Source organism: Notamacropus eugenii, chromosome 6 (genome assembly GCF_028372415.1).
Source record: "Notamacropus eugenii isolate mMacEug1 chromosome 6, mMacEug1.pri_v2, whole genome shotgun sequence".
NCBI classification, from domain to species: Eukaryota; Metazoa; Chordata; class Mammalia; order Diprotodontia; family Macropodidae; genus Notamacropus; species Notamacropus eugenii.
The window spans coordinates 3,678,699-3,702,528 of NC_092877.1; the positions used below are offsets into that span (position 1 = coordinate 3,678,699).

At 47.3% G+C, this 23,830-nt stretch overlaps 1 protein-coding gene across 16 annotated transcripts in view; it reads right to left on the minus strand.

Annotated features, from left to right (window-relative positions):
• Positions 1-23,830, minus strand: part of MADD (MAP kinase activating death domain) — a 39,102-nt gene that overhangs the window by 11,444 nt on the left and 3,828 nt on the right. For 6 of the 16 annotated variants that reach the window (XR_011968900.1, XM_072617564.1, XM_072617556.1 and 3 more), the window contains exons 2-23: positions 23,536-23,639; positions 21,694-22,290; positions 20,829-21,132; positions 20,339-20,470; positions 20,028-20,141; positions 18,612-18,692; positions 17,348-17,526; positions 12,499-12,734; positions 12,198-12,354; positions 11,843-11,946; positions 11,555-11,748; positions 10,858-11,126; positions 10,474-10,613; positions 8,343-8,444; positions 6,831-6,890; positions 6,360-6,462; positions 5,920-6,106; positions 5,681-5,831; positions 4,928-5,134; positions 2,327-2,427; positions 2,073-2,156; positions 1,599-1,757 (exon numbers count right to left, since the gene is read on the minus strand). Coding sequence is in view for 15 of the 16 variants with exons in the window: in XM_072617564.1 (XP_072473665.1) it covers positions 1,599-1,757; positions 2,073-2,156; positions 2,327-2,427; positions 4,928-5,134; positions 5,681-5,831; positions 5,920-6,106; positions 6,360-6,462; positions 6,831-6,890; positions 8,343-8,444; positions 10,474-10,613; positions 10,858-11,126; positions 11,555-11,748; positions 11,843-11,946; positions 12,198-12,354; positions 12,499-12,734; positions 17,348-17,526; positions 18,612-18,692; positions 20,028-20,141; positions 20,339-20,470; positions 20,829-21,132; positions 21,694-22,290; positions 23,536-23,597 (3,723 nt within the window). In the remaining variant the exon portion in view is untranslated. The remainder of the gene's footprint in view (positions 1-1,598; positions 1,758-2,072; positions 2,157-2,326; positions 2,428-4,927; positions 5,135-5,680; positions 5,832-5,919; positions 6,107-6,359; positions 6,463-6,830; positions 6,891-8,342; positions 8,445-10,473; positions 10,614-10,857; positions 11,127-11,554; positions 11,749-11,842; positions 11,947-12,197; positions 12,355-12,498; positions 12,735-17,347; positions 17,527-18,611; positions 18,693-20,027; positions 20,142-20,338; positions 20,471-20,828; positions 21,133-21,693; positions 22,291-23,535; positions 23,640-23,830) is intronic. The other 10 variants (XM_072617567.1, XM_072617559.1, XM_072617555.1 and 7 more) reach the window with 3 other exon arrangements.

The window sequence follows — 23,830 nt, forward strand, 5'->3', positions numbered from 1 at the left end:
CCTCGGAGGTGAGGTAAGAAGACTTGGGTAGCCCACACAGGCCTCTAGGCCTGGCAGTCATGGGTGTTAACTGTGGGTGACCCTCAAGGCCTGTCCTAGGCCCCTCTCTGTTCTTTCTCACTTGGTGACTGTAAGTTCCCTTGGGTTCAACAACCACTTCTCTGCAGACAAGGCCCAGATCTAGTTATCCAGCACTAGTCTCTCCTCTGAGTTCATCCCACATCACTATTTACCTGTTAGACATTTCAAACTGAATGTTCTATAAGCAGGCCCATAACAGAACTCATTTTCTTGTCCCCAAAACAAGGCCCCTCACCCGAACTTCTCTGTTATTGGAGCAGGCCCCATTCTTTCAGGCATCCAGGCTCACGAGCATGGTGTCATCCTTGATCTGCTCAGTTTCCAAAACTTTCAATTTCAGTGTTGAAAACATCTCTCCCATATGAACAAACCTCATTCATCATCTGGCCTACTTCAGCAAGGCTCTCCCTCTCCGATCTAGCCTCTATCTACCTGCCAGAGGCATTTTCTTAAAGCATAGGTCTGACCATGCCACCCCGCTGTGAAGTGAACTCCAGTGATGCCCATTAGCTCCTGAGTCAGATACAAAATCTGGTTTGGCATGTAAAGCTCTCCTAGCTCTCCAATCTTTTTACATTCTCCTCCCTTGGGGCAGTGGTTCTTCATACACAACACTCCATCTCTCCTCCCGGTGCCTCTGCAATGGCTGGCTCCTAACACCTAGAAGCTTTCCTTCCTAAACCCCATTTCTTAGAAAGTCGAGCTTCCTTTCAGAGAGAGCTCCAGCATTACCTCCTCCGGAAGGCCCTCTTGTTCCCCAAGTTTTCAGGTCCATCTCCTCTTTCATCCAGCTCTTAATTTATCTTGTAAACTCTGACTTCTAAATTGTCTCCTTCAGTAGAATATAAGCCCTTGAGGGCAGAATCTCCTTTTTGCTTTTTCTTTGTATCTCCAGAGCTTAGCATGGTGCATGGCATATGGTAAGTTCATAAATCCTTGCTGACTGACTGGGATGTTCTACAGTAGTGCACCCCAACTCAGTTCTGACTCTGCTATCTCTGATTAGTCCCAAACCATCTTCCCTCACCACCCTGAAATCAGGCTTTGAGTGTTTCACACAGGAGCTGGTTAAATCCTTATCAGACTGGGCTAGGCATCTAAATGATCACTGATGGAAGAGAATTTTACTAAAAACAGGTGTCAAATTCGAATAGAAACAGGGACCATTAGTTCATGCAGAAGGCCATGTGCTGACTCAGTTTTAAATGTGGCACTATCTATATTTTATTGTATTTTTATATATCTGGATAAATACTTCCCAATTACATTTTTATCTGGTTCAGGCCACACTCAGTGGTAGTACTGTTGGCCACATGTTTGAAACCTCTGCTCTAAAAAGCTCAGACAATTCATAATAGTTCTGTGAGGGAGAAAAAAGCCTGAAGGAAATTCTTATTAAAATCAACTCAGTTATTTTGAGGACATCCATATCCCTGGCTCTATTTCCTTCCTCAGGTTTTGATTTTTCCCTTCTGGACAAGAAAAATGGCTTTCCCTGGGCAGAAAATAAAGCTTACAAAGATGGCGCCTGAGGCAGAATTGGTCTCAATTTCGCTGTCAGATACAGTGCCACGAAGTCCTGCCAAGTGGGCACTGCCATCACCACCTGGTCCGTCACCTGCGTTGCTGCTCAGGTCACTGTCCGCTCCCAATGTCTCTCCAGAACTGTTACTCACCTGGGGGGAAAACAAGCAGTAAGGAATACTCCCCAAGGCAAAGAAATCCTCTAACACGGAGCCAAGAATTTCTAAGTTGCTGGAATTCGATGTAGTCACCCAGAAAGAAGTGCCAAGTGCTCCCAAGGAGTATTTTGCTATTTATAAAATTATGAGTGTGGAGGTCTCAAGATCTGGTCCAAGACAAAAAGACCCTTCCATGAACAGGCAGGACCACAGTAGGAACCCAGTGAACTGAAACTAGGGTGATTCTCTAAAGGAAAGCAACCTTCCTCCATTCCCTATACCCACGATACCAGTGTGGTGTTCCCCTACCACAGTGCTAACTTCAGAATCCTGGCTTGTGCTTCGGACCATGACTGCTGGGCCTACACTAATGGTAGATTCCAGGTCACTTCTCTGAAATGAGAGAAAGACAAGGTTCAGCAAGTTACAGGCTCTACCCTCAACCTCCTTAAGAAGTAGTCACTTCCCCTTTCCCCACCTCTATGCCTTCCCTCCCAGGATAGATCATATAAAAGGGCTGAGATGGCCACCTACATCCAGCCCCCAACAGGGTCATCACAAACCTGAGAACCAGACATCAAGCTCACACCACTGTCTGCGCTGATCTGAGACTTTTTCTCATCTGTCTCACCAAGGTCAAAGACAGGTTTAATTCCTTCAGGCCCTAAAGAAAGGGGGAGAATACTTGATTAATGAGCATGCATGGACTGTGGGACAGAGATAGCAGAACAAACTGGTCTCAGTACTGGTCAGCAAGTCAATCACCTCTCCATGGACTACTTTCCTCAGCATTCCAATAGATTTAACAAGCCCCTAGTTCCTTAAAAATCAACTGAGAAGCATTCAAGCTGGCTCCAAGGGGCTCTGCAACCCTCTTCTCGCCATAGGCCCCAAACACAAAAAGACCCACAAACAAAGGTCTAAACCACACGCCACTGCACTCACAGCTTGAACTCCACTGGTGCCTGAAGCAAAGTGATGGGTCACGCAGTGGCTCCCAAGTGAATGTCTGAAGGCAATGCCCAACGAGACAAAGAAATAGCAGTTGTTTCACTGGACATGGCTCAGCCTCCTCAAAGTCTCCAGGTCTAAGAGAAAGGTCTTCCACACTTCCTCTTCCCCCCCAACCCCAACAATGGGATGGCAGAAGGACAGAATGACAGAAAGCAAGAAAGCATCCCTAGGCAAGGCACCAGGGAGGGAGGTACAGCTACAGACTCAACACAGGAGGGGCAGCACCCATCTCTGCCAACTGTGCCCAGAGGCCTTCTCGTAGGTGAGGGAGATGTCATCCAACAAGGGGCTCTGAGACAAGCAGCCCTCTCCCCACCAACTCTGACGGCACAGAGAACCAGCTTCCCAGGGTTTACTCAATAGGAACTCTAGCTATGAGGGGGAGAAGGGGTCTCCAGGCCTCATACCTGTATTACACATGCCACCTACCTGTTCACACTTATTCCAAATATCCCCTAGAGCAAATTTGGATAGGGTTGACGCAGTAAGCCTGCTCCAGCTGGGCCTGGGGAGTTGGCAGGTATGGGGGACTTTGGGGCAGGGAGGGGGGCGTTTGTTCCTTACTCTGTTTGTCCAAAGCTTTTTGTTTTTTCACTTCCTGGTGCTTGTTCCACAACTCTACCCCAGATGCAGTGCAAGCAGGAGAGAAAGACAGAGAGAGTCAGAGGCTGGTCAGACGGGCGGAATGGAACCCCCCCCACCCCGGGAGATCCAGGCCAGGGCACAGCATTCCAGATCGAGTGTTCCAGCGCCTCTCCACACACTAAAGGAGAATGGAAGGCACAAAACTTCTGGTCCTACTTCATCAGAGCTAGTCAGGTCCTTGTCTTGGGTGGAAAGGACGTGAAATTACCTTTTTAGGACAAGGCAATTTGTAAAGACTCACTGGAGAAAAGTGCCACTTTAGGCAACAAACAAGCAAGGAAAGGTTTTCAAGAGCTTGAATGCAGACATGATTCACTCACTGATGGCTTAGGGATGGATGAAGGCCTGTTTATTTGGCTAATGACCAATCCCCCAGCTACTGGTGAAAGAATTCTTCCCACTCAAAGTCTGCACCACCCCCCAGAAGCCTCAGAGATAGTCCTCACTCCTCAGCTAACAGCTTACTTAGCCCGATCCATTCTGGATGCTGAACATTCCAGATTGTCTAGAAGTCTGATGGAAGCTAAGGTCCCCCTTCCCTTCTGGCCAATGTCAGAGGGAACATAAGAGAATTACAAAACAGCCTTTGACAGTGCTCCAGAAGAGAGTTCTGAACTCACAATTCAGGAAACACTGATTGAGAGGAGCTTCTCACAGAGTCGGCAGGCTGAGCTCCCACTGGGCGAGGCCATGTGGGATGGACCTGAATTCTCTCCATAACCACTTTTTGGTGATGAAGTAGCAGTTACTAAGGGTCATGACAAGTAGTCGACAGCATGAAGTGCACTGTTCAGGGACCCAGGGCCAAGGGAAAAGCAAGCTAGGGCCTCGGCAGCTCAAGGTCAAATGGTTTGTGGATGGGACACAGAGGGCTTCCCACTGTATTGCTGAAGGGACACTCTCCTTCTCATAGCAGAGTACCAAGCTCTTAGCCAAGGCAAGGCTGAAATAAGTGTAGAAAAACTGGCTCAGAGCACTACACTTCTGAGACAGAGATCCCAAGATGAAGAGGAGTATGGGGGTTGCAGGGCAGTCCCCATGGGAGTCAGCACTGTGTCCTGAAAGTGGATAAATAGGATAGGGAACAAAATGGGCTCCAGGGGCCCAGATAACCTTCTTTACTTTGGACACATTTCCCAACTCCCTCCTAGCTTTCCAGGGCTCACGTGGCCTCTTTACTCTACAGAAAAGAAACTCCAGGTGCCAATGAGTCAAGGAAGTAAGAAGTGCAGCACAGAATCCAAAATGGAGCCTCATTAGCCATTCCTCCCCGTGCCCTGAGAAAGGCCCTGCCCACTGTCTAGGCAGAGTCAAGGTGCAATAAGGGACAGAAGGAGGTGTGAGGGTGTATTAGGAAGGGGCAGGGAGTCATCACTAGGTGAGCCTTCCTCTCTGAGCAGCAAAGTATGGCAAAGACAAGGACAGGATTCTGGATGAAACGTGGGCACACAGGAAAGATTCAGAAACCAGCACCTCTCCATGGCACTGGGCACAGCAATACGCACCAATGGAAGCCACAAAATTCTCTTCCTTTAGGCTTCTGGTGTCCAGCTCCTTGGGGCCCTTTCCTGTAGTACTTGGTGCCCGTGGTCCCAACTGGGGAACCCTCAGCTGTGCCATGGCCTTTGGGTCTCCCCGTCCAGTCAGGCCTGAATCTTTGCCAACTGGTGTGTTCACACTATCTGTGGGACTTCTCTTCCGTTTATCTGGCTCTGAGGAAAAGGATAGCAATGTGAGCAGGCCAGAGAAGGAGGAAGAATGGAGACTGGATAGGATGAGGGGCAATGGAGAGGGAGGCACATGGGAGGTGAACAGAACAGAACAGGCAGACTCCTGAATACAGGAAACAGCTGTGAACTGTCTTCTCATATGACAACGATGTAGACAGCAGGGTGGAGGGGCTGGGGAGCTAGCCCTGGAATCAGGAAGACCTGGGTTCAAGTCGTGATTCTGATCATCCTGGATGAGTGACTTTCATCAAGTGCCCCGGGTGACTGAGCTGCAGAAAAGGGGCCAACCTACAAGGCGCTGGTACTGAGGTTCCCTGTCTCAGTGAAATCACACGGGCACAATCCCCAATCCCAGTCAGTCAGTAAATATTTAGTTCAAGGAGCTCCTAGTCTAATAGGGACAGCACATTCAGATAAGGATGGACAAACAAGCTACAGACAGGAGAGAATGGGAACGAGCTGTCAGAGCCCAGGAGCGAACTCCGCTTGAAGAGGAGACAAGCCAGGGATGGCAAACTGTGCAACTACCTTTACTGTAGTAGTGAGTCTGGGCAATCTCCAGAAGCCCGAAGGTGCTGGCCATGCCACCGAGGCCAGCATTGGCGTAAGACTGCTCCAAGCTCAGCACCATGCACTTCAGGAGGTCTAGCATGCCCTTGTAGACCTTTCGGCTTACCTCCTGAAACAACAACGGCAGGGGCTTGAACCCACCATGGTCCCATCAGCTCTGCTCTGCCCCCATTGCCCAGCCCAGACCAGTCACTGACCACGTCAGGGATCGTCTCCTGGGGAGCGCCATCCTCAGGAGGCGCTAGGCGGTTCAGCTTGCTCAAAACAAAGCCTCGGAGTTGCTCGCTCTCCAGCAGCCGTCTCACCTTCTTCACGCTGAGCCAGCCCACTCCTTGGCCATCCAACACACTGTGCACAACCTCTTTCAGGAACTGCTGGTTCTCACTGTGGGAACACAAACCATCTAGAGGTGTGGCTTCTGGCCCCCTGCCCAAGCCCTGCCTCGCCTGCCCAGTGTCTCACTCAACCATCACCATAACTCACTAACTGAAGCTGAGTCAAAAGCCTGAGCAAAAAACTGGACCTGCCTCTTTAGGGGACACTGGGGGTTCTGAGGGGTTCACCCCTCCCCTCTCTCTTTCTCCTGGAAGCCCTTCAAACACTGCTCTCCTGACTTGGCTGCCTGGCCATTCATTACCTGGAATTGCTGGCTCGTCCCTGAGGTGATGGAGACTCTCTTTTCACTGTGGGGCTATGTTTGATGACTGATGACTTCTGATCCACCAAGGCTCGCCGGCTTCCTACAGCCAGGAAGGTAGAAGCAATACAGGTCACTATCATGGGGCAGCAGCTGGTGCCACACAGCCCTGACCAGCCATGGTCCACACCCATTCCTAACAAGGGCAGGGTGGCAGTGGACTCAAGGCATCACACATAGGCAGAAACCAGCCAAGGGAACACGGAGGTAGGTGGAAATGGAGACAAGGCCACTCCACATGCACGTCCCCAGCACCAGCAGCACACTGTGGGCAAGCAAAAGGCATCACGGGGGAGAGGGTGAGGTAGGCTGCTCATTTGATGCTGCTTGCCCCGCAGGTAGGGTGGCCCCAGGCAGGCACAGAAGATGCTAGGAAAAGAAGGTCATGCACAGCTCGCAGGCAAAACCCACCTTCACCGCTCCCGGGGCCGGCTTCAGTAACAATCTCCATTAGAGTATTTAGCCCAAATACTGGGACATAAAAACACAATTAGTAGGTGCACCACAGTCCTCCAACCCCTAAACCCCTCAATGGAGCTGTAGCCAGAAATATGCCAAGCACCATGTACTCCGGGCTAGGCCCCAGAGCCCCGCTTCCAGTAGCTGCCGTATTTGGTAGCCTCACCTGCAGGGACCCAGAGCTAGCTGAGCAAGGGCTCAAAGCCAGAGCTGGCAGGGAAAACAGCACAGGGAGCCTGGTAGCTCCAGGCACCACACAGCCACATGCTGGAAGGAAGAGCGATTGTTGACCGGCATAAAATACCCAGCCCAGGTCCCCCTCCCCCAAAACGATCCTCATCCTGAGCAGACACCCTAGCAGGGGAGAAGGGGGCAGGGGACAAGCGAAGCAGATGAGAGCTGGAGTGCGGTCATGCAGTGAGACAATCATTAATTGCTGTTTCCTCCAAATGTGTGAAATGGCACACCAGGAACAAGTTCCCGCTATGCCCCGCCGTGGCTGCCCACATTGCAAAGGCAACACCAAGCTGCTGCACAAACCACTTTCCCTGTTTTCTCCCTCTAACAAGAAATATGGGAGGCCTTTTGATAGTGAAAGTTCAGATCAGGGAAATGTCCGCTCCCTTCTTGGTCTGGCCCAATATGCAGGGAAAACACTGCTCACATGGAATCCCACAGCCCCACTTGGGCTTCGTTAGCCACCACTGCAGTTACTAAACATCAGAACTTCAAGCAGACCAAACCAAGCAGCAGGCTTCACAGAACCCTGAGAGGGCAGGAAGCCCAGCCAAGAGGCTTCGTGACCTCAGCAGCTCTCCTGAGTCAGCATCTTGGAAGCTCTGGAAGTGAGGCATGGCAAACAACTGGCCCATCTCTTAAACGGGTAACAGGAACAGGAACAGCATTTATATAGCATTTAAGATTTGCAAAGCATCGTTCGATCCTCATAACAACCTTGGAAGGTATCATCATTATTACCATTTTTCAGATAAGCTAACTGAGGCAGAGAAAGGATAAGTGACTCACCCAAGGTCATATATGGCTAGTAAGTGTCTGAGGTAGGATTAAACTTCCAGGCTCCAAGTCCAACACTCTTATCTACTACTGCTACTACTGCTGCTGCTGCTGCTGCTGCTGCTGCTGCTGCTGCTGTTGCTGCTGCTGCTGCTGCTGCTACTATTACTACTACTACTGTGCCAGGCACTGGGCTAAGTGCTGGGGACACGTGAGGGCAGCAGGAACATACCAGTGACAGATCCCCACAATGCCACAGTCCTAAGTAAGACAGCAATGCCTCACCCTGAGGTGAGAAGAAACATCCACCTGACAGCCACCAATAGGCTATGGCCCATGACAAGCAGAGAAAGGCAAGAATTTCTGATATACAGAACTCCCTCTAGCACCAAGCCCCTCGACAACATTCCTAGACAATTGGAATTTATCAGACGCATTCACTCCGGTTACCTTTGAGACTGGGGAAGGGCGTTGTCTTATCTCTGGACCCTTTGGTGGGCAGTGCAAGGTTGGAGAGGCTGAAGCTGGTGCTATGGTTTCGGTATAGGCTACCTACAAGGAAGAGGATCAGATCGAGGGGTCATGAGGCTCAAATATCACGGCATTACACTTTCAAAATTCATCATGTACTAAACCATCCTCTTCCCCACTCCATAACTGCCCTTGTTTTGAAGCACCCCCACTTCCTCCCTTTTTCAGATACAGCCCAGCCTCTGATGCCCAGTTACTCTTATTAACTACTGTCTGTTGTTACTACTGTTCAGTCCTTTCATATCCAACTTTCTGTGAACCCATATAGGGTTTTCTTGGCAAAGATACTGGAGTGGTCGCCATTTCCTCCTCCAGCTGATCTGACAGATGAGGAACTGAGGCAAGCAGGATGAAGTGACTTGCCCAGGGTCACACAGCTAGTGACTGAGGCCAGATTTGAACTCAGGAAGTTGAGTCTTCCCAACTCTGCTCCATCCACTGCATCACCTATTGTCTACCCCGGGGTTTTTGAATCTAGAGGCAGGCAAAATGGAAGATCTATTGGGGGCACACTTTTCTAGTGCTGTTTACAACAAAACAGATGGTGTCTTAAAACTACCAACGAAGTCTCCCCTGCTGCTGGACCATATGAAAGGCAATTAGAATGGCAATGGCTCTGGATGAAGGGCCCCACGCTGACCTCACCCACTGCTTGTGTTTCCTTTCTAAATCGACTATCACTCCCTGTATGTATAGCTATCTCTTTTCCATATAGCAAATATGGGCTCATGCAGCTTACAAAGTCATGAAAGAGTTTTTCACTAAGCAAAGAAAGGGTTGGATGTTTTCCCAATTTATAAGCGATTGAATAATATAAACAAACAGTTCTCCAAATAAAAATTTCCCACTAAAGGATGGGTAAGGAAAATAAGCATTTTTGTAGCTCCGGCTCCAATTCACTAATATAATAAGAGAAATGAAAATCAAAACAACTCTAAGTTTTCACTTTACATTCAGAAAATTGGCAAAGATGATAAAGAGGGGAAAAAGTCAATGTTGGCGGGGCTGTGGGAGGGCAGGAACACTAATACACTACTGGTGGAGCTATGAATTACTCCAATCATTCTGCAAAGTAATTTAGAATTATGCTTCTAAAGTAACTAAAACATCTGCACCCTTGGATCCAGAGATCCTGCTGCTAGGAATGTATCCCAAGGAGGTCAAAGACAGAAAGAAAAGGTCCATGCACCAAGGACTAGAAATAAAATAGATTCCACCAGCTAGGAAATAGCTAAACAGACTGAGCTGAATGAATGTGGCAGAAATGGCAGAAATAAAGAATCAGGGGTAAGGAAAGAGAACCAGAAAAGCAACAGCACAAAGAACTGAACACTGGGCAATTCTAATAACCAGCGCAGCTCAGAGAAAAGCTGAGGAGATACTCCTCCTTCCCTTCGCTGCGTAAGTGCAGACCGTGCACACGGAATGCTGCACAGCCTAAGTGGTGTGTTCTGCTGAACTGCTTTGATCCTTTCTGTTTATTTTAAGTTTTTTGATCCCTTTCTTTTCTAATCTTTGTTACAAAGCACTGGCTTGCTGGCTAGAGAGTGAGGAGGCAGAGGGAAGGGGAACCTATTCAGAAATGTAGGTGATGAAAAAACAAAAGACAGAAGATGAAAAAGAACCAGTTTTAAATCCCAATCCAACTTGACCGAGGCGCTTTACCATGGCTTGTAGCTATGGAGACGTCTCCTTTGAGGATTACCTCGGGGAAACACGCAGCTAGCTTGTTTCCCATGAACTCCAAATAAATGAATGAGTAAAAAAGAATTTCCTAAGGTTGCCTGTATGCCATACATCATAGGTACAGTCTTCTCGCCCTCTATCGGCTCCATCCCCTCCCCCATCCCCTGGAAGAGGGTGAGTCTGGCAATGATCTAGGACCAAAATCTCCATGTGGCCCAAGAGGGCCACCCACTTTCAACTCAGTTATGGCCCAACCATGGATACAGGAAATGGGAAAGACAAGGAATTCAATCAACATTCATTAAGTAACTCTATGTAAAACAGGTACAGTTAGAAAAAGCCTCACAGAGTTCACGGCACTTACTGGCAAAAGACATGATGCCCCCGAAGCCCTCGCTGCTGTTGTTGGAGACCGTGGAATTGGGAGAACTTGCCCGAGAGTCTGACTCTGCATCTGAATCACTTGCCAGCTTTAGGCTGCTGGGCCGCAGCAGTTTTTGAGCCCTTGGAAATGCACAGTGGCACTTGTCAGCTCCAGACCAAGGTGCCTCACCTTCGGGGAAGTATAGACCCCAGCTACATTGCTACAACCAGCCCCCTTCTCACTGACCCCAACCTCTATGTCAGGGGAACAGCAGAACAGGTCAGTTTTTCTGGTTATGCTTCCTCCCCTGCCTGGCTCTGGTAAGGGGGCCCTTTGGTAGGCACTTTAGTGGGCGTACCCAAAAAAAGTAATCCAAACTCTTACCTACTGCCATTGAGGTTTTGGTTAAATCGTGGGGTATAACTCTCCTCCTGTTCATCTTCATCTTCATCTTCCTCAGTAGGAAATCCATACTGAGGTTCAAAGTATGGATTGTCATAGTCATGCCTACAGCCCAAAGCCTCCAGGGGGGCTCCACTCTCTGCCTCACGCTTATCCAAGCTTAATTTGCCAAAACTGGGAGGCAAAGTACGGAGGGGGTTGGAGAATCCTGTTGCTGCCTTGTCATCCACCTCTGTAAATTCAGCAGACTCCTGCAGGCCATGGCACATAAGCTCTGGTCAGTGGAGTCTGACTAAGCCTTCTGCATTCCTACCTTACCAGGAATCAAGCCAGGCTGACCCAGGTTTCTAATCTCAAGGCTCTGACAGGAAATACTTATGGAAAAAGGTCTCTGACATCCCCAACCTGACTACATTTCTTCCCCAAAGATCTGAGGAAATGGGGCTTCAGTCACAGACTTAAAAGCAAGTCTGCTGACATTTACTCAGAAGGAAAATTGCTTTTGGTAGGAGAGGGCTTTAAACTGCAGTATCCACTTATATAGGGAGAAGAGTGATAAGTGAGACCCAGTCCAATCTAGTACTGAGGAAGGAACTAGGGAATGTCATTTTCCCACAAGAAGGGGCCCAAATTCTAGCCAATAGTTGCCACCTTTCTTCCCTTCCAAAGCCCTACGCACAGGGTTGGCTCCATGAATGATGGTACTAGGGCTGCTGCTGGCTGTGGTGCTGGAGCTGGAGCGAGGCTGGGGGTTGTCCTGGGAATTCTCACTGTCTGGCCCAGGTTCATCCAAATCCCCCTGGTTTCCCTGCAGCTCATCAAATGCCACCTCACTGGCATCCCCCAAGGCTGCGTGGGTTAGCAGATCCACATCTACAAAGATTCCAGGGGTGAGAAAACATAGATCCTCCCATCCAATGCCTGCCATTCTGTCCAGGGCTGGCCCACTTTCCCAGAAGATACTTACTGGGTGTGTCACCATTGATATCACATTTCATCATTTCACTAACGAAGTCACCAAGGGATGAGTAGGAAGAGCTCGAGTCATCATAATCCACACTATCACTGCCACTGCCAAGTTAAGAGTGAGAAGTCCAAGAGACAGTTGTTAGTGGGGGAGATGGTGAGGGCTACAGAAAAGACATACTAACAGTTCAGGATGGAGGCAAGAAAGAAGGGTAACCGTCAGACCACCAGCACAAAGAGGCAAAGGAAAAAGCCACCAAAATTCATCCCAGAGTCCTAAGAACTATCACGGAACACTGGGAGAAGGACAGAACTCAGCTCCATAAGGCCACGAGACTTCATCAGGTATTGCTCACCTGTCGTCAGTTGGGTCTGAGTCAGAATCATGCTCAGGTGGCACGCTCAGTGCCTCGGCCAGCTGGGAGTTACTGTCATAGACACGGTAATAGATTGGCTGCAGCTGGTGTGCGTACCACTTTGGCTTGTCGCCAATCAAGGCTGGATCAAACATGTCTGCCCAGAAAGGAGATATGATCAGTGAGAGCTGGCAGCAGAAAAGAGAGGAACGTAGAAAACAATAAGGAACAAGGCAGGGCATGAGTAGGGTGAAAGAAAGGAGGAGGAAAGAAAAAGAGAGGAAAGGACAGCTGTACTCACTGTTGTGGATTCGCTGAAAAGCATAGTTGGTGGGGTTGAGGATCCATTCGCCAAAGTACTCCACGGCTTGGGTCCTGGCCAATTTCTCAGCAAAGGGGGTCTGTCGGGGACGTGAGGCTAGAAAAGAGCCAGCTTGGAAGGCTACCACAGGTCGGGGGAAGAGACGCAGGGTGCGTGTGTGCATCTGGAAACCCTGAAGCACATTGGGAGAGTTGAAGAATCTCACCATGGCCACCCTGAAGAGAAAGATGACGGTGGAGTTATCTGATTCAGCCGACATCCTACAGAGGGAGAACCTTCATACGCCAAGGTTGTAGACAAATCCCTAAGGCTACCATGTATCTGCAGCCAGTGGTGAAGATGAATGAGCCATGAGTGTTATACTCCAAAATAGGTTCAGGTTTAGACTGTTCTTTATAGAAGTCATATTTTGACCCCATCATCCTCTCAAGCTATTCTCCTGTTTTTCATCCCTTTCACACTAAGTCTCTGTACTCACTGCCTGCACCTCCTCACCATCCACTCACTTTTCAGTCCCTTGAAGTCAAGCTTCACCATTCTACACCATTCTATCACCATTCTACAGGCACTGCTCTCTTGAAGGTTTCCAATCATTTCTAGATTATGAGCTCCAATGGCTTTGTCTCAGTCTTCATCCTCCTTGCATTTCTGTAGCTTTCAACACTCTTTTTCAGATCCTCTCTCCTCCCACGGCTCAGGCAACAATGCCCTCCTCTCATCTTCCTCCTACCTGTCTGTCTTCTCCTCCGTTGCCTTTGCTGGCTAATTGTCTGTCTCCTGTTCCTTAAACAAAGTGTTCTCCAAGGATCTGTTCTCTACACTCTCAACCTTGGGTTCCACACTCCACATTCATAGCTTCAACTAGTACCACTATGCAGATGACTCCCAAACACATATGTGTGTGTACACATACACACAGAGAGAGCTAATTTCCCCCTTAACTCCAATCCAACATCCTTACTTACCTGCTGCACAGTACTGAGATATTTGCACCAGCACTTTCAATTCAACTCAATTTAACATGTAAAAAAATGAAATTTTTCTTTCTTCCTAAACCTACCCTTCTTCAAACATCCCTATTTCTATCGATGAATGTTAACGTTCTTCAAGTCACTGGTTTGAAATCTCAGAAAATTCTTTGGACTCAGAGATGAAAAAAAGGAAAGAATCAAGCAGTAACTAATTTCTGTGGATTCTCTAAAAATCCAGCATCTGCCTCGGTTCCATCCAGCCAAGGCCCCGCTGTGGTTCAGGGTGAAGTCTTCAGTATCTTTTGCCTGGAATATTGTAAAAGCCTCCAACTAATCTCTGTGTTCCCATTCTCCTATCCTTAATTCACATTTCAGTCAGATATTCAAATGTATCTGTAACATCACTGACGCAGGCACTACTTCCACCAGTGCACATCACAGGCCATCCACACATGGCCGTCATGGCTCATTCTTGTCCATATCCTCACTCAATGTGCTGGGGCCTTCCTCAATTTCTCTTAGCACCCCAAGGATCCAATGAAACACAAAACCTATTCATTATCTCCTGTACTCACCAGGGGCCCAACCCATCACTTTTCACTCATCCATTTCTTCGAATACATTTTCTGTTTCCTTTGACCTTTGTAATTGCTTGTTGTGACGTGTCTTCTCTTGTCTGTCATGTTCTTCTCTACTGTTCTCTGGATAAATTTTTTTTCATCCTTTAAAGCATTTCTTTAAATTTTCATTCTTTAAAGCATATAATTAAAGCCCTATGGCATTTCATGACTCGTGGACACACAACACTGGAAAAGTTTGGTTTCTCAGTTATTCAGTTGTGTCCAGCTCTTTGTGATCCCATGGAGCACAGCACGCCAAGCCCTTCTGTCTTCCACTATTTCTTGAAGTCTGTCCCAGTTCACGTTTGTTGTTTCCATGTACTATATGTCATCTCATCTTCTGCCAGCCCCTTCTCCTCATGCCTTCAACCTTTCCCAACATCAGGGTCTAGAAAAATGTTGGTATTTAAAAGACTGGTCTTTGTTTCAGTTCACTAATGGGCCCAATGTGAATCCCTCAAGATAATATTTTGATAATATTCATTTGCAAGGTCTGTCCAAGATAGATATACTCATGGAAATATTTAACAAGTTGTCTATCATTAGTATGTACTATAATCTAGATCAGAGATAGGAAACCTTTGGCCTCAAGGCCACATGTGGCCTTCTAGGTCCTTGGGTGCAGTCTTTTGACTGAGTCCAAGTTTCCAAAAACAAAACCTTTTATGAAGGGGATTTGTTCTGTGAACTTTGGATTCAGTCAAAGGACCGCACTTGAGGACCTACAGGGCCACATGTGGCCTCGAGGCCACAGGTTCCCCACCCCTGAGATAAAAACCATTCCTTATGCTTTAGTCAGGTTTTTCCTGGCTAAGACCTTAGGCCAAACTTGCTTGAGTCGCTTCCAACACTTGATGAAATCAGCACAATGTTGTCCCAAACTTCCCCATCTCTAGGGAAGTCCTCTTTAACTTGAACCCTATGCTGGATGCCTCCTTTAGAGGAGTGAAATTCATCTTTAATGAGCACACGTCTGATATGAATGAACAAAGGGAAGTCAAACCAGGTTCTCTGTTATATCTTTCAAGGAATCGAGAATAATCCTGACACACATATGGGAAATATCTTGTTGGAGAAGAGACTTTTAAAAAGTGGAATTTTGCTTTACCAAACTGAAATGCCTTCTTATAGTCAAATAATAAATACAGTAGGATCATAGCTGTCCTATAATTACGTTATGCTAAAGGTTCATCATGGAACATCACTGATGAAAGCCTGCCTATTCCCTTCTGATAACCTCAGCAAAGATGCCCTCAATACGCAAGCAGATTACTCTTATAAAAATGTTATGGATGAGAAAAGTAGGTACCTAGGGCAGTAGTTACTATGTGCACTCGTTTTTCTTTTATAAAGTTGTTGTTTGTGTTGTTTTAGTTATTTTCTAATTGTGTCTTACTCTTCATGACCCTTTTTTGGGGGTTTTCTTGGCAGAAATACTGGAATGGTTTGCCATTTCCTTCTCCAATTTATTTGACAGATGAGGAAACTGAGACAAATAGGATAAAGTGACTTGCCCAGGGTTACACAGCTAGTAAATGTCTGAGGCCAGATTTGAACTCAGGAAGATGAGTCTTCCTGACTCCAGACCCTGAACTTCCAGTTGTCCTTACCCTCTTTTGAGGGTAATGTTTGAGATTTTGGTAGCCTTCCCTCCAGATAGCTTGAGAATAAATCCTCAGATTCAGTTACATAAAGAATCCTCTTTGTATGTTCTGATGTATGGAAATGTTCTTTTTTCAGTATTTAAAATTTTGTTTTGGAGGCAATCAGGATTAAGTGACTTGCCCAAAGTCATACAGATAGTGAGTCCAGATTTGAAGTCGAGTTCTTCTAACTCTACTGTGCCACCCAGCTGTCCTCCCACCCAAGTAGTTCCTTGAGTAAAGTACTCATGATGCAGAGGCGTGAGGCTTCTGTGGAATCTACAAGTCTTTGGTTTCTCTGGCTCCTTACTCTTAAAAATACATACATACATACAACATGTCTATGCATATATTCATAGATATGCACACATGTGTATATGCATTGCTATATGCGTATGCACACACACACATGCATATATATGTACACGTACATATGCTGTCCTTCCGTATAAGCTTCCATTATTTTCACGGTAATTTTTACAATGACTCACCATAAGCACCCAGTACCCAAATATCCCCAAAGGATGTCTCTCACTGCTTTTGAATTCACGACAAAACCAACTTGGCCAATTCCGTGACCAGCCTCTCCAAGGAGAGCCTATGGGTCAGGCTTCCCTTTGACTTACTTTGTAATGAGACTATCCCTCAGGCTTCCTCTTCTTTAGCAGTGGTCACAACGCAACAGAAAAGGGGACAGGTGGTGCTAAAAGTCTTAGTTTTTAGAGCTATAACTATTAATTTTGCTGTTGCATTGTCCAATGCCCAATGAGTGGGTGTCCTATGAAAAGTGAATTGTATCAGTGTTGGCATTCTCCCTATAAATGAAAACAAGTTCACATAGCTCCCAAAACCTAAGACTCAGGTTTAACCTTGTCACTCTCCTGACCAAAAACCTTCACGGGCTCCCTGATGCATCCAGGGTGAAATCCTTAAGCCCAGTCTGGCCCCCCAATCTTTCTCACATTATTTCCTTTCACTCAAACTGGAATACGCCAGCTTCTGCCCCATCCCATGCTCACCTTCACTTGCCTGGAATGTATTTCACCTCCACCTTTAAGAATCCTCCTCATCATCCAAGACTCAGCCCTGGTGCCACCTCCTCCATAACTACCTCCTTCTACTAATTCCCCCAGCTGACAGTCTTTTCTCCCTCCTCAGACAGTCCAGAGCACTGTGTCTAATCTGAATCTCCTCTTGGCCCCGCTTACTCCCTACCTGGAATCATGCTTATCCGAGGCTATGCTGTATCTCCCTCAGGAAAACATCTTCTTGGCAGCATCTTCTTGCCATGGTTTATCTTTGTGCCCTCAGCACCCAGCACAATGTCTGGCACACAGGAGGCCTTTAATACACTTGGATGTACCTAAAATGTCTCTAGGTGTGATAAGCTTTCTGCTACTCCAAACCATTTTTCTCCCACTATTTCCTCCTATCTTAGCAATCAAAAACTTTAAAGTGGGCAGAGAAAAGCCAATATTGTAATCTCAACTTTATAAAACTCAACAGAAGAGGAGTACTCAGGCTCCAAGCTTGTCCAAAGCACCAAGGAAACCAGTTCAAGAACTCGTCACCATACAGGCATGCTTGATCTCACCTGGTGGCCACATCCACTGAATCCACATCATTGCCATAGATGAGGGGGTTGAATTCAGTGGAAGGTGTGGACTGTAGATCGCTGGACGGCCTTCCCAAGAGTAGTGGGATGTCCTGGCCTTCATGGAACTTCTCCAGGTTGAGGATAGGCTGGGTGTTCAGACTCATGCTGGCCAGAGCCTGAGGAATAAGAGGCATATGATCAAGGAGGATGGAATCCTGGGAAATAAGCAGCCATCTTCCGGGAAAGAGCCTCTGCCTTTCACTCTAGCCTGGGCTAGTGGAGATTTGTGGAGAGGAACTGTACTCACAAATGATAGACCATACATCCATGATCCAACTACCCCAAAGATCTCTGTCCTGAAATACAGATCAAAATGCCTACGTGTGTGGAAGATAATCCCAGTCTCCTAAGGGCACAGGGATTCTTAATCAAGTCATCTATAATCACCAAAGCTGAAATCTCACAGACTCCAGACCAATGAATCCCAAAGGCATAAGTTGAGTCCTGGCTTCCATCAACATCTGAACATCTTTATTTTCCTATTCCCTCCTTCTTCATTTCTCCTTTGTGATGCCTGCTAAAAAGTCGCCAGTGGTGAAGGAATATCAGGAGAAAACTACAGCGAATGACCTGCACTCACCCTCACTGGCCCCTGCAGCAAAGAGCCAGCAGGGAAATGGGCAAGCGACAGAGGATGCAGGGTGACCCACTTAAAACAACACCGCTATCACTAAGAGCTACCAGTGAATGCCTCAGTAACACAAGACAGGGGAGGGGAGCTATGAGGTGTGGAGTGAGAAGCAAAGCCTCCAGGGTATGGCCCAAGATGTTACCTTTAAGTACTGCATGCAGCGTGTGAAAGGAGGAAGAACACAAACCAATGAGAAATGGATGGAATGGACCAAGCCAGGAAAGGGATTTCTGAAGGAAAGACACTATGGAGACCTGGGGTTCAAGAGGAAAATACAAGAAAAGACCCCATGAAGAGAACTGGACATACACACACACGTTCCTTGAGTCGGCAATAACTTCAAGGCCACGCAAACAGAGGAGAAACAAGAACTGACAGCTTGCTTGTAAGGCATAAGGAGTATGACAGGGGCAGGCTATGCATAGGACACTAACAGATGCTGTATTTGAGATGATCCTGACTTCTTGCAATGAGGTGGGAGCTTGTTTCCTAGAGATGAGTCCATCCCCCCACCCCTGCAGGCCCGCACTGGAGCACCCCGAGCTGCCCCCCTCCCCTTCCTCCACTCACCTGTTTCAAGTGCTTTTTCAGTTCTAAGGATTCAGGCTCTGGCAGGATGGGCAACACCTCTGCATTGGTTGGGGCAATCACCTATGGCAGGCAGAGCACAGTGACTGTTAGGATGTGCCAGAAGCTCCTTTTACAAGCACCTCCTCAAAAGATCACCTAGCAGACAGAGTCTGACATCTGGGTTCCAATCCTTACACTAGCAGTGACTCGATGGGGGACCATGGGCAGGCCACTTTACCTCTGAGTCTCAGTTTCCTCATCTGGAAAATGGGGAGAATAATACCTACTTCACCGAGTCCATTTAAAGATCAAATGAGATAACAGATGAAAGCCAAAATGCTTTATAAAACATTATTTAAATGTTAGCTGGTATCACTCCTTCTCTTCATCTGTTGAATTCCTCCTACCCATTCTTTAAACCCTAACTCAAAGACAACCTTTTCATGAAGCCTTCCCTGATGCCCACATTCTGTAGTGACCTTTTCCCCCTTTGTTTTTTACCTCTATAGTGTACTTATATATTTCGAAGTATCACAGTTCTCTGTATCTGTGAGTAGACTCTAAGATTCACGGGGGTTGACTGTGTTTTGTCTAAACTTCGTTATCTCCTCTAGAATTGAGCACAGTATTATATCGCTAAGGCCTGATTAGCGCAAAGATCAATTCCCCTTAAGCGGTCACGTTATTTGAATTTGTACAGCATATTTCCATTGGGCTAGAACCAATGATCATCCTTTATGTAGCTGGAGCTGTGAGTGGTGAGGATTGAAACATGTGCAGCCACTGTGAGAGATTCGTTATTCATGCTGATAAGAACCTGGCTCTACACAAAAAAGATCCTGAATGAACGTTTGCTGAACTAAACTGCACACGGGCCTGGGTGCCTAGACCGAGGCCACCAGCTACAGTGAGAACCCACTGAGGCTACAGAACACTGATGGAGAAGTTCTCTCCCACGGCCTTTACCCAAGGCGACACAGCCGTCCATTGCTTCCAGCCCACAAAGTAAGCCAAGAGACAACTGCCTGTATCTACCTGTGCGACGTGAGAAAAGCCTCTTCCCCTCTCAAGGCCCATTTTCTTTCCTATATAATTAGGAGGGTGAATGTCCAGCTTTAAATCCTATGACTTAGGACTATATTTGGACTCCTGGGCAGTCACCGCTGCCTAACAGCTCTCAAAGGATGAGGAAAAAGCACCTAATTCTGGGGGGAAATTGGATGATCGCACCCATTAGGGCAAGGCTAAGGGCCTTCCATCTGTACTGCTCTCCTGCTAGTTAACAAAGTAGGAACGATACTTCTTTTCTTTGTTCAGCTATAGCAGTGACCTCAAAGACTAGTCCAGGCACAAGCTGAAGACAAAAAGTAGAGCTCCACCGCAGACAATCCCACCATCTCCTGCCAGGTGTCTCACCCGATTGCTGTCCAGATCCACCAGCCATACATCATCTGGCATCTTGAAGTCCAGTTTGTAGAGGAAAAAGCTGGCAGGGACCCCAATGATGTAAGGGGTCGGGGCCAAAAGCAGCTATGGGTGGAACACAGAATGAGGCACAGAGAGCACACACACCAACCCAATCAATCCCATACACCAAGACAGAATTTTATCAGAGAAAGTAATACTGCCTCCACAGCCTTCCTGTTCTTTCAGCGTCTCTCCCTTAGAGCCAGATACAAGGATGTGACAATAGAGGTGAAAGAGCCAAAAGTCACAATGAAACTCACCTGCTCTGCAGATGCCATGCAGGTAGGAAGCAATGGGATAACAGGAAACATGTACTCTAGCGGGTAGATCATTGCCACAAACGCCATCACTGACATGGAGAGTGCATTGTAGTCTCGGGACTGTAATACCACCTGACACAAAGCCATCCAAAAATGACCCACACCTCAGCATAGCATCAAGGAAATGCCTGCCACCAACCCGCAAATTATGTTTTTTCACTACATCCAAATTACTTTCCCAAAGCCCAGAAAGTTTTCCTCTTTCCCTGTGACCTCAGTAATTCTTTTCCAACAAACTCCTTTGCCTCAATAACCTTGTTCCTATTCCTCCAGTCCTAGAGCACCTCCTTAAAAGAGGTTTAATGGTCTTTCTCTCTAGAGGATTAGGTCAACAGAGTCTTTGAGCTATCCTTGGGAATGTCAGGGTCCTTAATCTGTCTGTCTCTTTCTCTCTCAGAGCCCCCCTCCCCCAGAAGAATGTTCCTCTTACCTTGTGCTCCAGCAAGATACAAGACAACACCTGCAGACAGGCATCTACACCCAGAAGTTCCAAGGGCAGATGCAATGGGAAATCTACCAGAGAGAATCGAGACGGGTCAGGAAGCGCAAAGGTCAGAGCAGGCTGTAGCTCCTGGGGTAGAACTTCAATGTCCACTCGCTTCTGGCCAGATATGGGTACTGGGGAGCGCAATAATCGATAGATCCAGGCTTCAATCTCACGAAGGTCATGCAGAAGGGCACTGGATTTCTCTTCTACCAGGAGTGAACCTGTGAAAATGCGCCACATGGTGTCCCTGAAACACAACCAACAGAAAAAAGACACCTAATCATCATGTTACCTGGAGAACAAGGACTGCCTTGGGCCTTCTTTTGTATCCCCAGTGTTTAACCTGGCACATATTGTGTGCTTAATAAATGCTGACTCCAAAGGAGAGAAGATCTGTAACTGGAATGGAAGAAATGGTAAGAACAGCCTCACATTGGACTCAGCCATGGCCCAACCACAGGAAGAGGTGGGTTAAAAAGGAATGCCAACACAGAGGGTGGGTAGGGTCTGCTCTACTGTCAATGATGATGAACATGAAATTCATTGTTTCTTTTCCAAATGAGAACGCTGTAGAGAGCCCAACTCTCTAAAACCCTTCTGCTTAACAAGGAGCCCCACACGTGGGGTGAGATTTGTTTGGACTTCCCTCTAACCCCAGACTCCACCAGATCAAGGGAGATTTAGGACCTTTACAAAAGGGAGAATACCAATCTCTCACACCCTTTGGTCATCAGCTATGGTAAAGACCCAACCAAATCCTCTCTGTGCCTCTTGGGACTAGATAGTTGAGTCAATGGCACCCCTGTACCTCTGTACCCCTCGGGGGATGGCCAGTTTCTTGCCAAGTAGTCTCTCACTGCAGCAGTCCACCAAACGCTTGAGGGTATATAGACACTCTCGGAAGGTTGTGAAGAAAGGGTAATGGCTGAGCACACACAGGGATGTCAGGGTGCTGTTGCGGGAGCGGCTCCCCCCCTTCGCCCAGCGCTTGCCCCGAGGAGACTGGTTCCCCTCAGGGGTCGAGTCAGCACTAGGGGGCTGCAAGGAAGGGCCACTCTCTGACTTCTCTGTGCTTGCCTCCTCTGGAGTGGGAATGGCCTTGGCAGCTTCCTTGGTGCGGTGCCCTGTACCACCATCCACCTTCTCCTTGGGCATTCGCTTCTGGAAGGAGCGGTAGAAGTTGACACAGATGCCATAGCGAGTAACCCCAGTGTCCTTGTCAGTGAGGGTGAAGACAAAGGAGGTGTCATCCCGCAGGCTCATGCGCCGTTGCCGCACACTAAGACATCCCTCGGGCTGGCAGAAGAACACCACATCTGGAGGGAGGGGGAATTCGGGGTAGTCTTCCAAGGGGTAGCGCCGGAGCAACTCTGGGGTCTGGGCCACACTGTCACTGCTTGGTTGCCTGGGGGACACAAAACCAGCACAATCACCCTTCAGGGACATAGGGACCAAAGGCCTGCCCAATTTCAGTTACCACAAAGCAGCAGAGGCAGCATGGCCTAGTGAGTCTAGTGTCAGGCTTAGAGTCCTGAAGATTCGGGTTTAAATCCTACCTCCAAGGCTTTCTAGATGGACACATCACTGAACCTCTCTCAGTTTCCTCATCTGTAAAATTGTGACCACAATACTTGGAACATCTATCTCACAGGGTTGCTATAAGGATCTCTGCAAGCCTTAAAGAGGCAGAAATGCCAGCTACCAGTCCTGTTGTTACTCATCAATAAATTAACTTATGCTTCTATTTTAGACCCACAGTCCTAGAAAATCTTGGGTGCTACAGCCCCAGATAACGGCTTGGCTAAATAGGGGATCCACATTTATCAGACCTTATCCCTATCAGAGACACTGAACCCAACAGGAAAGGCAGGAAGTTAACTCAGTTACGCTTGAGAAGCTCATAGTGCAAGATTGTCTTGCTTGCTCATGAATTACAAAAAAGTTCAGAGACAGGGATGGAGCACAAACTATCATTTTCCTCTTGCAGGATAAGGAATTGGAAATAAGAAAAAACAGAGTGACTTGCCCTGACCCACAAAGCTACTAGGACAGGGTTTCTTCACCTTTTTTGTGTCATGACCTCTCTGGAAATCTGGTGAAGCCTATGGACCACTTCTTAGAGTAATGTTTTTAAATGCATACAATGAAATACATAGGATTATAAGGGAAAACAATTATACTGAAACATAATTATCAAAATATTATAAAGACAAGTGCACAAGTTTTTCACCTCAGATTAAGATCCCCTGTGCTAGGATCTGTTTCTATGTACCAATACTCTTACTCCTAGCCCCCCTGTCAATTCTTTACTTATCTGCCTCAGTTTCCTTACCGTGGTGAAAGAGCACAGTAAAACTGTAAAACTGAGATGCAACTGAACATGAGCAGGGAATGGAGAAAATTCCAGGCCTTCAAGCTTGCCCAGAGGGAATGGGCATAGGCGATGTGTGACTTGATTGACAACTGTATTTCTTAGAACTGTAGTTCTAAGGGAGCTTTCTTGTCTGGATAGGGATGCGAGGGGAGAATGGAGGGAGGGTAATGGGGAAGTGACAGCAACGTGAAAACCAGACCATTTCAATAGAATGTTTTTAAGGAGGAAGGAGTGGAGGCAAGTCCAAACTCTAGAAAACCAACCCCAGAACATTACCTGGCCCCAATGATCACTAGGTAGTCGAGTAACCGAGGGCAAACCTTCTTCTTCTGTACCATGATTCCAAATCATCTACTCATCTCAGAGAAACTTCAGGGCACCTGAATGGAAATCAGAGAGAATTCTGGAAATAGCTGATGATGGCAATCTAAAGGAAGAAATGTACTGAGGAGCTTCATTGCTGTACTTGGGTGATTAACCCTTCCCAACTCCATCATCCTTAGACAGAGGCATCAGGGAACAAGTCATCATGTCCTCTAACTCAGCAGAATCAGAGATGGAGAAAAGAACA